We start from the raw sequence: 17,062 nt of genomic DNA, 5'->3' as shown, positions 1-17,062 counted from the left end.
AACCAAATTAGCCCCGAGGACTCCCTTAACTTAATTTTTACAGCTATGCTTTCAAGATAGTGTTTTTCCTGTGACCTTTCTCTTCTCTCATGTGTTACTCACTTTCCCTCAGGGAGCAGGGGGTGGCTGAGAACACAACACAGGAGCCATCACAGGAACCATTAAAAACTCCCTCAGATTGCCATGTGTCAGAGCTGTTTAGGGTAATTCAGTCCTGAAAGCAGCTTTTATCTCAACAGCCCTGACTTGCTGCCCTGTTGATGGCTTGCTCAGAGGTTCCCTTCCATGAAGGGATGTCTGCCTCCCAGCAGAGAGGGAAGTGGGCCTCTGGTCTTTGTTCTGTGGGAGACCTCAGCATTTTTAGGCATCCTCTTTGTCTAGTGGAACTGTGTGAGGGGCAAACGAGATGACGGTGTAAAAGTAAAAACAGACCACGTGTGAGCGTATCTGGCACAAAAGGCAGGGCTGGTGTTACAGTTATTGTCACCAGGTCCCAATTTCTCATCATCAAAAAAGAACAAGAAAGAAATAACCAGAAAGCTTTGCATAGATGAACACGGGGTGTGTGAATGTGTGTGTGCAAGAGTGTGTGCGAGTGTAACCACGTGTGAATGTGAGGTGTGAGTGTGAGAAGTTGTATTAGGTGTGTGTGATGGTGTGTGCGGTATGAGTGTGTAAGTGTGTGCTGTATGTGTCATGTGTGTGGTATATGTGGTGTGTGTGAGTGTATGGGACTGTGGGTGTGAGTGTGTGTGTGAAAAGGTTCATGTTTGTGCCGATGCCATGCAAACATGCAAACAAACTCAGTCTGAGAAGCAAACTAGAACATGAAGAATTCACCAACTGAAAGCTGACTGTGTTGTAGAAAGAGTCAATGTGACCTGCCTCTCTTCACTTAGCCTGAGATTTAACTTTTCTACATGGTTGCCTATCTGATAGGATAAAAGCGATTCTTCCCCCTTCCCTATCTACTGACCTAACATGGTTTTCAGGAGCTAAACCTGCTGGAGAATATTGAGGTGCCACGTTAATGTGTTATAATTAAATAAATTGACATTGGAGGACTAACAATTTCTAGCCCTGTTCACTCAAAGTCATAGTGACATCTTTTTACCTCAGGTTAGACTTCCAGGACCTTCCACCATCTATCGAATGTAAGTACCAAATATCAGCACATTCCAAAACTGTGAAATCAAAGCTTGTCGCAGCTAGCTGGACCTCAGCCTGATACACAAAGATACAGGACCACTCTCGTGCCCTCACCCAACATCGGGTATAAACTTGAAATTAACAGGAGGATGTGCTGAAGCACTAGAAAAACATACATGACAGAGAGAGAGAAGAAAGTAAATTAGTGTAAAACATTTCTCTCTGGCGCCATTTAATGAAGGGACAAATAGCCCTAAACAACTGGTTAGGTGTGGGTGGCACTATCAAGGAAAAGCTAAGTTATACTTAGTGGGCTGTCTCCCAAAAAAAGGAAAAACATGATATAACAGCAAGTTCTAGGCCATGGTCATTGGAGACATCCCTGGTATGCAATCTGAAAACCCTGCAGCCCAGGAGTAGAAATGCAGGTGAGAGACCTGACCAGATAGATAATATAAAAGGGCTAATCATAGCAAGTGACCTCAAGTGATCCCTACATCATAATTGTTTTCAAGGATTCTGGGACAATAGTAGTGATGGAGGTAACAGCTTAGTTGTCTAACTCTCTGAATCTAAAAGCAGAATGACCATATATTAAAACTGAAAACCCATAGACATTTACAACAAAAATGTTTGATTAAAAAATGCCCGAAATACAAATGGGTGAGGACAAAGTACAACAACCATAAAACCTGAAAAATATCAGCATCTGAACAAAAGAAAGTAGAGGAAAACAACAGGCTGGTCTTATAAACCTGAGAACAGGAGAAAATGGCTGACAGATATTTGCTGGAAATGACTGACAGCCAATCTGAGAACCATTGCTGAACCTGGGAGAGGCTTTGTCCAGTCCAGGGCTGTGTGAGTGCAAGGTGGCCATGGTAATGTTCAAAGGAGCTAGACCACCCCAGCCACCAAGCTTCCTTTCCAGGAAAGGGCCCACACTGAGAAGAAATTTCTAGATGTCAAATCAATATTGAATAGGATAGGAATAATAGAAACAAAATAAATGAATAAAATGATGTCTAGATAAATATGAAAGAATGAGACAGAGCCAGAAACTTTTGAAAGCAAAACACCATATTTTTCAACACAACATGAAAAAAAGAGTAGAGGGAGCTTGGTGAAGTTAGAAAAACTCCTGAACCCTTAAAATCCTAGAAAATTAATTTCATGTAAAAATGCATAGGTTATCAAGACCAAATCTCATCCATGTTACAATGAGAATTTTACTTTTATTTTTTTAATATAATCTATTGTCAAGTTAGCTAACATACAGTGTATACAGTGTGCTCTTGGTTTCAGGGATAGATCCCCGTGATTCATCGCTTACATACAACACCCAGTGCTCATCCCAACAATTGCCCTCCTCAATGCCTATCACCCATTTTCCCCTCTCCCCCAACCCCATTGAATATCTCTTCTTTAAGTATAATTGAAAAGATGTTCAAATTGTAATGTATATTATTATGATTAGTAGTAGTAGTAGTATTAAAGTAAACTCTACCCCCAATTTGGAGCTCAAACTCATGACCCCAATGTCATGAGTCATATGTTCTACTGACTGAGCCAGCCAGGCACTTCTAAATTGTAACGTTTTAATAATATATTCTTTTTTTTTTTTTTAATTCACATCCAAGTTAGTTAGAACATAGTGGAATAATGATTTCAGGAGTAGATTCCAATGATTCATCCCCTATGTATAACACCCAGTGCTCATCCCAACAAGTGTCTTTCTTAATGCCCCTTTACCCATTTAGCCCATCCTCCCACCCCCAACACCTCCAGCAACCCTCAGTTTGTTCTCTGTATTTAAGAGTCTCTTATGTTTTTTCTTCCTCCTTATTTTTATATTATTTTTGCTTCCCTTCCCTTATGTTCATGTGTTTTGTATCTTAACTTCCTCATAGGAGCGAAGTCATATGATATTTGTCTTTCTCTGACTAATGTTATTTAGCATAATACCCTCTAGTTCCATTCACATAGTTGCAAATGGAAAGATTTCATTCTTTTTGATTGCTGAGTAATACTCCATTGTGTGTGTGTGTGTATATATACATATATACATGTATATATATGTATATATATACACCACATCTTCTTTGTCCATTAACCCATCAATAGACATTACAATGAGGATCTTGAAAGAGCATAGAGAACAAAACAACACCTCCACGGAAAAATGAAAGCATACCAGAAAGACACACCGCAGAAAATATCAAAATTGTAATCTTCTATTTCCAAATGAGCTAACTGGCATTAAAACAATAATAGAAGACATGAAAAATAACACAAATCAGTACCACAAGAGATGAAAAACCAAGTGGTAGAACTCAGAAAAGAATTTGAGATAAAAGGAAAAAATAACTTCAGAAGTGAAGACTAAATTGGAAGACATGCAAGAGCAAATAAACACACAGTTAAATGCCTTAGAAGAAATAGAAGGTGAAAAGAGAAAAAATTTTTAAATCAAGAAGACAACATACATCAGGATAGGCAGAGAAGATCCAATATACAGATAACAGGAGTGCCTGAATTAGAAAATCAGAGAAAGGGAGAAAAGTAAATGCTTAAAGTTATCACTCAAGGAAAATTTTTTACTGAAACTACTTATTAAAAGACCACACTGTGTTGCTGAGAAAACTGACCCAGAATGAGCAATGCCAAAGGGTATTCCAGTAAAATTGTTGGAAATTAAAGAAAAAGAAAAAAGAAGGATTGGAGACACCTAAGCAAAAATAGCAAGTGATTTATCAGAGAATGAAATTTAAATTATCATCAGAGTTTTTGACAGTACTATTTATGCCAGAAAAAATAGAGTAATGTGTTTTTTCAAGGGAAAAAATATTATCAATACCCAAGAGCTCAAAGAATATTATTTCTATGACCCTTTCTAGTGAATCTACTTGAAAACAAGCTTCTGACAACCAAACTGACTAGAGATATATCAACACAACTGATACACACATTAAACCTACAGTACTTACAGAAAGACTAGCTGGAGGTTAAGAGGAAAGAGTGTCATATGTAATGGTGATACCCCCAAACAGTGTAGATAGAGTACAGCTTCAGGAAACCATAGGAGAATGGAGAGCACATATACCGTGCACAAAAATTTAACTGATCTTTACTTTTATATTGATGATGGTAAAATAGTAGTGTTGTAACCCTGATACTATCGCGTGTATAATGGAGGATAAAGGAACTGAGTAATTATAGAATATTCTACACCTGTTATCACCTGTGTTCTTGAGAACCAAGATTCTCCATGTGGAAAAAAGAAATGTGTATGCAATACAGAAGGGATTAAATTTAAAACCCTGTAGTCCTGAATTTGAACTGGAAGTATCATTGTGGGCTTATGGCGTATTTTGTCATATACATATGTGTCTACTTCATATGTATGTATGTGTATACTGATATACATACATGTTTCTTAGTTCTGGCCTCTAGAGAAACCTAGAAACAATCACCAGTTCTGTAGCAATAAGTGTCTATAGCACCTAGATTATGTACTTACAGAGCATTTTTCCACTAAAAGAAATCAAAGCTTTTGAGAAAATGGCTGAGTCCAGGTCTGGGGAAGGAACATTCCATCGTACAAGATAGCGAGGAAGCAAAATAACTAAGGAGGCTACCACTGGGCACAAATGTAACGGTATGAGCTTCTAAAGGATACTAATTGTGATTAATTAAAGCCAAAAACATGCTTAAATTCATGGATTAATAATGATATATAAACAACTAATTGGTCAACTTTGGAGGATGATAGAAAATGAATCCATCAGCTTGAAAACTGTAAGGAGAAAGAATTGAGCATTTATCTTGCTTTTTCTATATAAACTGTACCACTTGGTAACCAAACAGTAGATGAGAGGAAGCATCTCTTTATATATTCCAACTAATAAATAAGAAAAAAAAGATATCATTTGAATATCATTATTTTACAATGATGGTCCAGTAAATAAATGGACCTAAGCATTACGTTTCAACAACTGCTAACATCCGAAACAAAACAAAAACAAACAAACAAACGAAAACAAAACAATAATCAGACACTGGTCATATATCTAGAAGTAGACACTGCTCCATTGTTTGAAGAGTTGAGACAGATAGAAATGTTTTAACCTCACGATGGCTACAATATGTGTATATTTTTACTTTGCCCCAATAAGGAGAACAATTTATTAATTATCATCATGTACCCAAAAAGGGGTTACTTTTTTCAATTTATAATAAAGAATGATATCATAGGCATTTATGGATGGTGAGTAATTATATTTACTTGGATTTTAGTCCTGATTTTATTTAATGGCATCTACAATGGCCATCAAAGTGGTTCAATATGCCACAGCTCCCGTGAAGTTCAGCTCAGTCAACAGTTATAAATAAAATTCAACTCCATGGATCAGAATCAAAATGGTACAAAAGATTCACCTATGCCATTGAGCGCTACTGTGTGGTACAGCTGCATAGGCCTTAAACATGAGGCAAATTCCTTATTATTGTGATTAATAGTAATAGTTGAAAACTTATTTTCCTTGGTATCACGCTTTATTTCTTTGCATTCAATTGAGCAGATGAGATGGCTTAGCAACAGTAATAAAACTAGTACAATCACTGTCTAGCCCATTTTTTAACATGGTGAGGTATATTACTAATTGATTTGTTTCTTCTTGGAGGGTGCTGCAATATACTTAAAATGAAACCCAGTGCTTAATGGATTTTTCTTTACTCTGCTGTCTATAACCAATCAGTATTTTGGTGTTTGTGGGTCCTTTATACAATTTAGATGTGAATGAGTATTAAGCTAGGTTTCCAATGTGTGGTATAAGTAAGAACAAGATTAAGCAGTTCATTTTTTTTTCTTTCCTAAATGAGATTTAATACAATAGTTTGTTTTGTTTTTTTTTTCCAAGTGAAGGGAAAAGAGCCAGTCTTCCTCCTTCCTCTACCCCCAATCCAGGTTCCTCCTTGGGGTCCACTTAATCCTCCACAGAACCTCAGGGTCCAATGTAGACTCTCATCTAGGGAATACAAGGACCCTTGTGCTCCCAGGTTAGCAGCTCAGCATCAAGTCCATATCACTACTGGTCTAACTGTGACCTTGATCTTCTCACCAAAAACCAAGGTTTTGCCTTATTGCTTCTGACCCAGTCCCTCTCTGTTATATCTCTGCTTCCTGACCTTGTAAACATTCCAGTTTCTGGATTTTATTTCGACACCTCCTGGCTCCCCATGGCCTCTCTGGGAACCAGAGTCCTGATGCTGAGGACCAACTCTCCCTGGTTTGTGCCTGTGACCCGCTAAAGCCTACACTGTGCTAGGCTATGATACTATAGGGCCAGGGTAGGATATTCTGGGGCTGAGGGCCCACGCACCATGATATCCTGACCAGACTCTCACCTGTCCCCTCATGGTGGCCTGCCTACTCTCTGGGCCTTAAGCCAGCTTGATATGGTCTGTACTGGCTTTAACTGAGCCCAAGCATTATGGATTTAAAAGAAAAAGAAAAATAGATTCTCAGACAGGTCCCATGAGAATTTCCTGGTGAGTCTAGCAACTTTTTCAAGTCTTGAACTTGAACTCAGATCTGTGCTTAATGCCTGGCTTGACTGATTATTCACTCTGTGTACCACAGGCTAGTCACTCAGCTTGAATTTCCTGATTTTTAAATTTAATACATATTTAAAGGCACAATACCTAACTCATATTATATACACATTCTATTTTGAGAGGTTTTTGTCACCTTCATGGGAAGAATTTACTTCTCAGGTATCCGAGGTTCAGCCTTTCACCACTGGACACACACACACGCACACACACACACACACACACACACACAGAGAGAGAGAGAGAGAGAGAGAGAGAGAGAGAGAGAGAGAGAGAGAAGCATAAAACAAATCAGGAAATAAACAGCTTCTACCTGAGAACCAAAGCTTACTTTGACTTCTCCCCCCTGGAACCACTGTCACTAAATCTCTTGCCTCTCAGATTCTGGACCTACCTGCTTTGATCTATAAGGTTGTATCCAATACTTTCCACCCCCAGAGACACTTCTGAAAATCACCCTAGCATTTGTCTACTGTCTCATAGTTCTAACTATCTGCCTTAGCTTGGAACTGATATCATGCCTACCTTGCCTAAAGTACCTGCCAGACCCTTCCTGCTCCAAGAGTCCCTTGTTCCAGATACCTCCTCTGGGGCCCTCCTAGGCCCACAGCAGTTAATATCACCAGGCTCAGAGCAATAGTAATTTTCTTTTAAATCCATGAACCCACCCCTCAAGCAAAGATCTGGAAATTAATATAGTCTGCTCCCAGCAAACCTTAACCCAGTGCTCAGCGGAAGGGAGCCAACACCATGTTAGGCACTTTAGAGGGACACTAGAAATAGAGCAGAGTAGCGATTGTCCCTGTCCCTTTATACAAAGCCACAGGAACTTACAGTTCTGGTGAACTTATCTTTAAAAATAGATTCTAACATTAAAGTCTTAATAAGGACACAGGATCAGGGAGGGACTCCTGTAGGAACAATCTGAAAAGGCTAGAAGTCTTCAGTGCAAAAAGCTGGGAAGGCCTTATCACCACCAAAGCATCTTTGGATGGAGAAAGAACCCCCAATTTTTCAGTTCCTTCTCTAAGGCTGACTTACTCAGAAAAGTCTGGAGAAGGATGTTCTTTCTCCATTTGAACAATGAAGTAGATAGGACTGAGTTCACAAATCTCATTGATTCTCCTGGGAAAGTTTTTACAAAATGCAAGTATTGTCCTCCCCCAACCATCGCCCAACCTAGTATCTACTAATCTGAATACCCAGAGTTCTGAAATTCATACTTTTAAAGGTCCTCAGGTGGTTTGGAAACCACTGAATTCAGTGATCTCCAAGGTCCCATCTTGCTGTGACATTCTATGATGTCAGATTCCAGAAAGAATAAGCAAAGGGAACCAACAGGTGAGGCTTGAGCAAGACAAGCCCACACACATAATAAGCAGGAAAGCCCTTGGACAATGGACAATGAAGTTAGAAACCCCATACCCCTAAGAGATATAGCTGGTGGGAAACATAAATTGATTCCAAGAAACTCTGGGCAGATTTATGAGGGTCAAGGCCATCCGAGGGAGCAGGGAAGACCATCATGCCTGGAAGGCCGCTGAAAGCAAGCAAATTCTAGCTGGATAAATCATGGGTCTGACCTGGGATGGCAAATCCTGTTCCCATGGAATCCACTCTGGAAAGAATTTTCTCTCTGGACCTCTCCATCAGAAATTGCTGAAAATAAAAACAAAATTTTGTGTACAGAAACCACCTGAGACTAACATATGTCCACTGAGTTGGGAAAATACTGATCCCTTTATTGAGAAGCAGCCCTAATGCCCCTCCTTTATGGAATGGGAACATAAATCTTGAGATTGGGTGTCTCTGCTTCTCACAATCAGAAATTGAATAGGAATTTACACAATTTTAAACTGTGTTCATTATGTATCTCCAATGCCAAATGTTATTCTAAGCATTTTGCTTAAGCCATCACTTAATATTCACACTAAGTCTACTCTCCATGTGTTCAGATGAAGAAACTGAGGCTCAGAGAGGTATATGATTTACCCTGGGTATCATAGCTGGTGAGGGGCAAAATCCAGGATAGGAAAAGTTAGCCCATCTGGACCCAAAGCCCTTGCTTCTCTCCCTACCTCACCAAATGCCCCATCTGGTCAGGAAGTAGAAGCCCAGCATTTCTGGGAATGTCTCAGAACATTTAGAACAGAGTTTAACCTGGATGGAAGTTAGAAGTGGGTCCCATTGAAGGGGAAATGCTCAGGTATGGTGCCAAGCCCATACCTTTAGCTCTCTTCCTCAGCACACCCTTAAGAACAGAAGAAAGTGGGGTGCCTGGGTGCCTCAGTCATTTAAGTGTCTGACTCTTGATTTAGGCTCAGGCCATGATCTCAAGATTGGTGAGATCAAGCCCAGAGGCAGGCTTCATTCTGACAGCACAGAGCCTACTTGGAATTCTCTCTCCCTCTCTTTCTGCCCCTCCCCTGCCTATGTGCTCTGTCTCTCTCTCAAAATAAATAAATAAACTGGGGGAAAAAAACAGAAAAAAGAAAACACACACACACACACACACACACACACACACACACACACACACACACACATACACACACACACTTCGTTTCCAGGACTGAATTAACTGCATGAACTGTCATGCTTCTGCTCCAGATTGAGAATGCTGCCCCCAAATCTAGGCTGCTTGCCTCAGACACAGACTGGATTTGAGAACAGGCTTCAAGGAGCTGGAGATCACAGGACAAGTGGATTTTGTGATTCCCCTTCCAGGATTATCTTTTTTTTCCCTGTTCACATTCTCATCCTTAGCTCACTGGGTTTAAATCCCTAGGTGCTGCTGGTGGAGGATTCATCCATATTCACGGAAACTCCCCTGGCCACATTTCCCATTGTCAGGAACAGCACCTACCTTAGGCATAGGCAGGAGTCATTAACACAATTCATATTTTTAGAGTTTGGCACTTTACAAAGACCTTTAATATCCCTTGCTCCCTTTAATCCTCATGCCCATCCAGCCCCTTTTACAGACTAAGGAGCTCTGTCAAGGTCCCACAACCAGTAATTTATAAGGGAGCCCCAAAACCCATGTCCTTATCCATTTCACCCCTTGGACACAGCCCACACTTAGGATTTGGGTGCTGGAGAGAGTAAAAGGGCAATTGACCAGGAGAGCTCTGTTAAATGCCCTCAGTAAAGAGTTAGCTCTTTGAAATAACAGGTTACTCCTTTAGATTATAAAAAGATAAGAAAATTAACAATTAACCATTCACACAAACATGAATGGATTCATCACCTTCTTGCCCTTGAAACCAAATCGGCCTTCAAAAACCAAATAGATATCAACACCTTTATTTGAAAAAAGTAAAGTGGAGAAAGTGTTGAATACCCAGTGTTGACTAGCTGTATGCATTGGAACCTCAACTAGAACTTCCATTTCCTGACCTTGGGGCCAGGGCAGTGTCACAAAAGCCCACCACACTGGCCCAGTTTTCAGATTACCAAAACTCCCCAGTGCAATCTCAATCTGATTGCTTGTAATTAGCAACCCAAACTAAGCTTTCATTTCTGTATCATTAAATCAGTTGAAAATCTTCAAAAAATTTTTCACTTTAACATTTTAGTGAGTGAAAGTATGTATACCAAATTAATTTTTCAATAATTCTCTATAGGTAGAATTTGACTTAATCACTTTAGAGGGAAATAATTTCTTCAGTCTTATAATGACATTTTTATATTTTAAGTAAAAGTAATTTACCAAGAACACATTTTTAAGAAGTTTTTATAGGTTGTACAAATGTTAGAATTGTAGCCAATATGAAATCTTACAATTCCTCAGGATCCAGCCTGGCTCAAAGATAGAAAGTTTCAAAGGAGGGGTGGGGTGTGCTAAGTGATCCTGAGCCACCCCTAGAAGGCCACCTAAGGACACTGGGTGCTCTGGAGACACAGCACCCGGAAGTGGTGGTGAGGGGCTCTGAAAAGGAGAGCATGCACTGGAGAGAAATGTGATCTGTTTCCCATTTTTTATACTTTCTGTTACATAGAGAGCCTGGAAGACGCTTTCACTGTGTTTACAAACCTAACTTGGTTATAAATAAGGAGGCTGAGCCTCACTGGGGGCCTGACAGATGGACAAAGCCACTGTCCTGGGTGCTTGGCCAATGGGGAACAGAGGGCTATGGAGCTGATTCTACCTCCAGTTTATTCTTTTGAGCTTCTCCAAGCTAAGGGGATTCTACATGCATGTGTCCAACCTTTGGGAGTAGGTTAGATGCAGTTACAATAGCATAGATTGAGCACCTGTGATTTGCCTAGCGCCATGCCCAACTTGGTGAGAAATTGGGAAGGGCCCAGCCACTGCCCATGCCTGACTCACCTCAAAAGAGTCTTCTCTCCCTCCTCAGAACTCCCACAGTGCAGTTAGCCGAACTCTCAGAGGGCCTTTTTTTTTCTTACTATCCTGTGTTGTAGATAGTTGCATCCCTTTTAGTGTCCCTTAGTAGGCTATAAGCTTCTTTTTTTTCAAGTTTATTTGTTTTGAGAGAGAGAGAAGGCAAGTGGGGGAAGAGCAGAGACAGAGGGAGAGAGAGAATCCCAGCACAGAGTCCGTTGTGGGGCTCTATCCCACGAACCATGAGACCATGACCTGAGCCGAGATCAAGAGTTGGACACTTGATCAACTGAGCCACCCAGATGCCCCTAGACTGTAAGCTTCTTAAGCCCAGATCAGTCAGCTCTGTGTCTATCCCCTCATATCTGACCCAGGGCCTGGCACATAGTAGATCCTCAAGAGAAGTTTCCAGTTTGAATGGCTGATCAGTGTTTCTTGCCTTGATCCTGGTGCCATCTTGGAACATGGGTTTGGGGCAATGGAGCGGACAGCTCAGAGGCAACCCAGGGAAGCCCAAGGAGGAGGGAGGGCCAGGCCAAGTGAGTGATTCCCTTTCCTCTTGTGCTGCAGTTCACTGGCTGTTCACCACGTGCGGGGCCAGTGGGCCCCATGGCCCCACACAGGCCCAGTGTAACAACGCCTACCGGAATTCCAACCTGAGCGTGGTGGTGGGAAGCGAGGGGCCCCTGAAGGGCATCCAGACCTGGAAGGTGCCAGCCACCGACACCTACAGGTATGTATGGCGGTGGGGGAAGCCAAGGGGCAGATCTACCCTCCTGAAAATGATGGGGGTCCTGCCTGTGGTTGCATGCTGTGGGGTGCCTGAGCACACAAGACTCGGAGGCCACAGACTCTGGCCCATTGAGGGATATAAGGACTAGAGATGGGGAGATGGGGGATAATGGGATATGGCAACAAAGATGTGTTCTCTGTCTTCAAGGAGCCCACAGACTATTTATGGAGATGATATACATGCATGAGCTAGCTTCAGAACATTCCTTATCTTTATTACTAATAATTGAAATTATAGTGGATTCTTTGAATATTACTGGATGCCATTCACATGAGGCAGTGCATGTAAAATGTCTGGGAAACAAACATACCATGTACATGAAAGATGATGCTCTTATCCTTAAACCTCCTTTCCTGGGCCTTCACGGTTTGCAAGTAAAACAGCGGTCCTCAAACTCTTGTCCCACACCTACCCCAACTGCATGGTATTCCACTAGAGCGAGGCCAGGCTGGAGGGAGACCTGACTCCAGTGGGCCACTTGGCTAATAGGTGAAGCTGACGGCCAGCAAGGCTCAGACCAGTAGTTCTCGACCATCGAAATGGCTGAATGACTGGCTGATGCAGGTTACTAGCCCCACGTGGAGAAGGTCTGATTTTGTAGGTCTAAAGTGGGGTCCAAAAATACAAATTTTAAGAAAATTTTTGTGCTAAACATTTTTATATTAATGAAGCAAATGTGACAAGATGTTGACACTTATTGGATCCAGGTTGGGAAGGGAGACATAAACGGTATTCATCGTACTCATTGTGTTCATTCATTCATCCATTGAGAATATGAGTTTCTAACACGTTCCCAGGTAATGCTGATACGGCCCCTGGGAATGACTGAGTTAGGTTAAACCCTTGAGTGTAGTCCTCACTCAGCTCTGTGGACAAGGCCAGTGCTGCAGTCTTCATTTTACAAATGAGGAAACCGAGGCTCAGAATGTCAGGAGCGTCCCCACAGACACACAGTCTGGATATCACCTCCAACCCCAGCCTTCTGAGGCACAGACTTACTGAGGCTCCTTCCACAGCAAACGGCAGGCTTAAACAGGAAGCATCATGATAATGACATTGTTGGTGCAAATGCCCCAGAGGCCAAACACAGTGGGGAGTGAGGTCTCTTTCCACTTCCTCAGCCCCACCCCCACCCCCCAACACATCCTCAGCCCCCTGGGAAGGAAAGAGGCTTCTCAAGTTGCCCTGTTTTCTGTGCGGCCCCACCCCTGGGATCTCAGTGTAAATGCATTTCAGGGAGAGCCCTAAGTGCTTTTTAAATGACATTCTGGGCAGGAATGCAATAACAAGGTTTGGCTGCAATCAGATTAGCTGTTCTAGGTCCTACACATCCCCAGTAAATGGTCAAAGACACTCAACCACCCCTGGACTGGCCATGCTGAGCAGGCCAGACCTCTCCTTCCTGCCCGGCTGAGGTTTCATGGGTCACCCCCTGTCCCAGAGAGACAGAGATGAATGCTTGCTGAGGACCTACCAGGTATTCCTCCTTTTAGCGGTGCGGCAGATGTCATTATTATTAGTGATATTCCCTTGTTTCCATAAAAGGAAACTGGAGTCAGCCACTTTGCAACAGATCTCAGGCCACATAATCAGTGACGGAACTGGAATTTAAACCCAAGGCCCTCGGGCTCAAAGTCGGTGTGTTCTTTCCACTAAAAGTCACACAGGGACTCTGAGAAGCATGCAGGGGGACAGAGAAAACAAGAAAGGGAAGTAGGCATGGCAGTCATGCACCACCCACCTCCAGGAAGCCTCTGGAAATGAAAGCCTGGGAGGGGAGCCCTCCTCCCTCCCCCCACCCTGCCTGAAGGGGTATTGGCCAGCCCAGCCCTCGGTGCAGCTCTCCCTGTATAAAAAGCAATGTGAAGAGGAAAGCACAGGAGCTGTAAGGCAGAGACCTCAACAGTAAACCCCCACTGAGACCCACTGTCCCATCACTGTCCAGGGTAGCTCCCAAACCAGACTGGCTGAAAGTCCCTTACTGCCCCTCCCACAAAGATCCACAAATAAGAGGCACCATGTAAGTAAGGTGTTACTCTTGGGCTGCATTTCCCCCTGAGACAGTATGAATCAGACCCACCTCCAAATATGGGCAAGTTATTTAACCTCTTGAGACTCCTTTTCCCTATCTGTAAAAGGCAGGGGCTGGAGGTTGCTAACACTTGCCCAGCTGGTTGCACAGATTATGTACAAGTGCCTCGCACGATGCCTGCTCATGCTAGGTGCTCCCTGGCCTGTCGGCAGAGAAACCGGCTGGAGCAGTGATAATGTCAGGCAGCAGGCAGTGGCATAATGTTCCGGCAACAGATTGGTCCCACAGAGAGTACTTCCTAACTTCTCTGTTTCCAAAGACTTTTTTCTGACTTCTTCAGATGGGCCCCATGTTTTGAAAGATTTTGCCCGGAAGACAAACTATACTTATTTTTTCCCTTTTTCTTTTTCTTTTTCTTTTTTTTTTTTTTAATAAATCACAACCACATCTAAGTCTAGCCAGGTTTCTGATCTGCATGAATTTCCACAGTATTGCCACAGTGCACTGGATATAATCCCAGCCCAAATCCGGCAACTCTTCCCATTTCTCTCTGGAATATTGAGACTAGCCCGCAGCCCCCAGCGTTGCCTGGGGAACACTCACTGGAAACGTGTACAAGGAGCCATCTTGCTATTCAAGCCGGATACGTCAAAGTGTCCAAATTGGCAAAGGGGACATTCTGATCTGTAGGACTTTTTAAGACTGGCCTGAGATAGCACCACATCAAAAAGGGAAAAATCAAAACCCGGAAAACTTCGGGGTTTTGTTGTTGTTGTTGTTGAATCCTTGGGGGGTTTTTAATCCTTTAAAGGCTATAATAGATATTTCTCACCTTGACCCTGGATGAGGCTCAGGGCTTGGACGGTAATGTATATTGATCATATAACTGAGTATCAAAGGAACAGACCATTTAATGATTTGCTTTTTAGCCCACATCAAAATGTCCCCACATCAGAATATCCATGTGGAAAATTCAGGTACCCTCTTTCTGGAGGACATTTTCTCCATGTTAACTAATTCTTGTTTAGTAAGTACAGTTCCTCTAGTGAGAAAAACACATCAAGAGAGATGAGAAAAAGGTGAGAAAGTGTGAGAGCATTTCTTATGATCTTCCCCTATTCCTGGAAGAGTGTGAGCGCTCAGCGAGTGCTATCTGGCTGCTACCTGAGACCCGCCACTATTATCGTTCCAGCTGCTTCTTTACTACTGATCAGAGAGGTGAAGGAAAGAGAGCTAAATGCACCTACTGTTATGCCAAGGTGGGGCCATCATTGCCTGGGGCTTCCTCAGGGATGCACACAGGTAAACGTGTCCCCTACTCTTAACCGGTCAGTTATCCTGGGCCCGTCTCCCACCCTCTACTCCTTTGCCCACCACCACGAAAAGGGAGAGGAAGAAGAGGCTGGGGAGAAGAAAAGAGCAGGCTTGGTGGGGAGGGGCTTTCGGGGACAACCCCTAAATCCTCATCTCCCCCACCCCGCTGCTTTCCTGCCTTGGACTTCCCCTTTCTCTGGATTTGCCATTTCCTCTGTCAAAACAGAGATGGTCTCACTCCCCCCAAGGACATATGTCCTTGTGTCCAGACCTGTTCCCCCTCGTAATTCGCAAGTCTCAGTGGACCGCATTCAGCCCATATTAGGACGCCGTGCCTGACACAAAGTATATAAAGGTGCACATGATCCACTCCCTGCCTAAGAGGAACCCCAGCCAATGGGGGTGTCGGACACAGAAAAAAGCATTTCGGTGTGATGTAGAAAGTACTGCATGGAGGCTTCATCGGGCGCTGCTATCAGAGGCCCGGGAAGGGCCTGAGTTCAAGAATGGCTTCCCCGGGGAGACAGCTTGAGGGCAGTCTCGCAGGTGGTAGACTTGTCCACAGAGAAGAGGGGAGGAAGGAGCCCCTAGGCTGGAGCCTCGCGTCCCAAATGCCGTTAGCTCCCTCTGGCGCCAGCTTGAGAGAGAAGCGAGCCTGGAGGCGGCGATAGCAGATGGAAGGCAGCTGGGTTGAGTCCTGAAGAGCTAGGCTGGGGCAGAGAGGTGCACATGGAGGGGCCCCCCGGGGCCAACAAGTATTTGGGAGGTGGACTCAGCGTGACTGCTCGACTCGGTGAGGAGGCGGGACCCAGGATGACTGCCATGCCTGGGGGCTGAGGAGGCAGGACAGCGAGTGACAGCTACCACCTCGAGGAGCTTGGCTGAGAAGGACAGGCAAGGATTAGGGTAATAGGGAGAGTGTCACCTGATTAAGGGAGATTTCTGGGTCACAGCTCTGAGTGACCATGTCTAGAGTGTGCCCGTGGGGGTGGCGGCCAATGTGGGGCACAAAAAGATCATGGATGCTGGGGTGGGGAGAACCTCAGCCTCACCATGGAGTGGAGACAGACTGCTAGGGACTTTGACTCTTTGTGGGACGTACCCCACACATCAGTAGATGTCGGCAGCCACCTCTCACTCTTCCTGCCTTCCTCTCCTGTCTGTCCCTCTTTTTCTCCCCTCTGCCTTCCTCCCTGCTTCTCTAGAGTTCACCTTTCTCCCCAGCCCTCAGCCTTCCCCCTGCCCCACCACCCCCCACACACAGATCATTTATAAAAACATTTGTCAAGCACGGCCCACAGCTCCCGATGGCAGTTCTCTCATGGTTCACTTGTTCCTCAGACATAATGTACAAGAGGTCCCGGACCCCAGCTGGAGCCAGCAAATCCTGCCAGCTGACCTGGGCCACAGCTGTTCCTCGTGGTCTCCATCACTGACACGCATTTCCTCACCTGGCTCCAGGGACCAGAGTGTGCAGCTGGATGACACTATCATTCAACCCAATCCACAAGCAGCCACGGGGCTCCTACTGTGTGCCAGCCACTGAGCCATGGGGCTCCTACTGCATGCCGGGTACTGAGCCATGGGGCTCCTACTGCATGCCGGGTACTGAGCCATGGGGCTCCTACTGCGTGCCGGCCACTGAATAGGCGCTGCAGGACTTGCAGAGAGGACTGAGACACTGGAGCCTCACCATCTTTGCAAAGACTGCAGGGCACAAAAGTGAAATTAACAGTCCACAGTGCCAATACAGTCCTAGACAACTGTAGGAGAGAGTCACAGGCATGATCAATTGCCAGAGTAATTGTGCAGA

General features: G+C 43.9%; 1 protein-coding gene across 1 annotated transcript in view; it reads left to right on the top strand.

Moving 5' to 3' along the window:
* ALK (ALK receptor tyrosine kinase) overlaps positions 1–17,062 on the top strand; it is a 679,865-nt gene that overhangs the window by 611,223 nt on the left and 51,580 nt on the right. The window contains exon 12 of the mRNA XM_058682930.1: positions 11,681–11,843. Within this exon, the coding sequence (XP_058538913.1) occupies positions 11,681–11,843 (163 nt within the window). The remainder of the gene's footprint in view (positions 1–11,680; positions 11,844–17,062) is intronic.

The sequence above is a fragment of the Neofelis nebulosa genome, chromosome 9, assembly GCF_028018385.1.
Source record: "Neofelis nebulosa isolate mNeoNeb1 chromosome 9, mNeoNeb1.pri, whole genome shotgun sequence".
NCBI classification, from domain to species: domain Eukaryota; kingdom Metazoa; phylum Chordata; class Mammalia; order Carnivora; family Felidae; genus Neofelis; species Neofelis nebulosa.
Note: the sequence above shows the minus strand (reverse complement) of the source record. Positions and strands in the feature narration are given on the sequence as shown.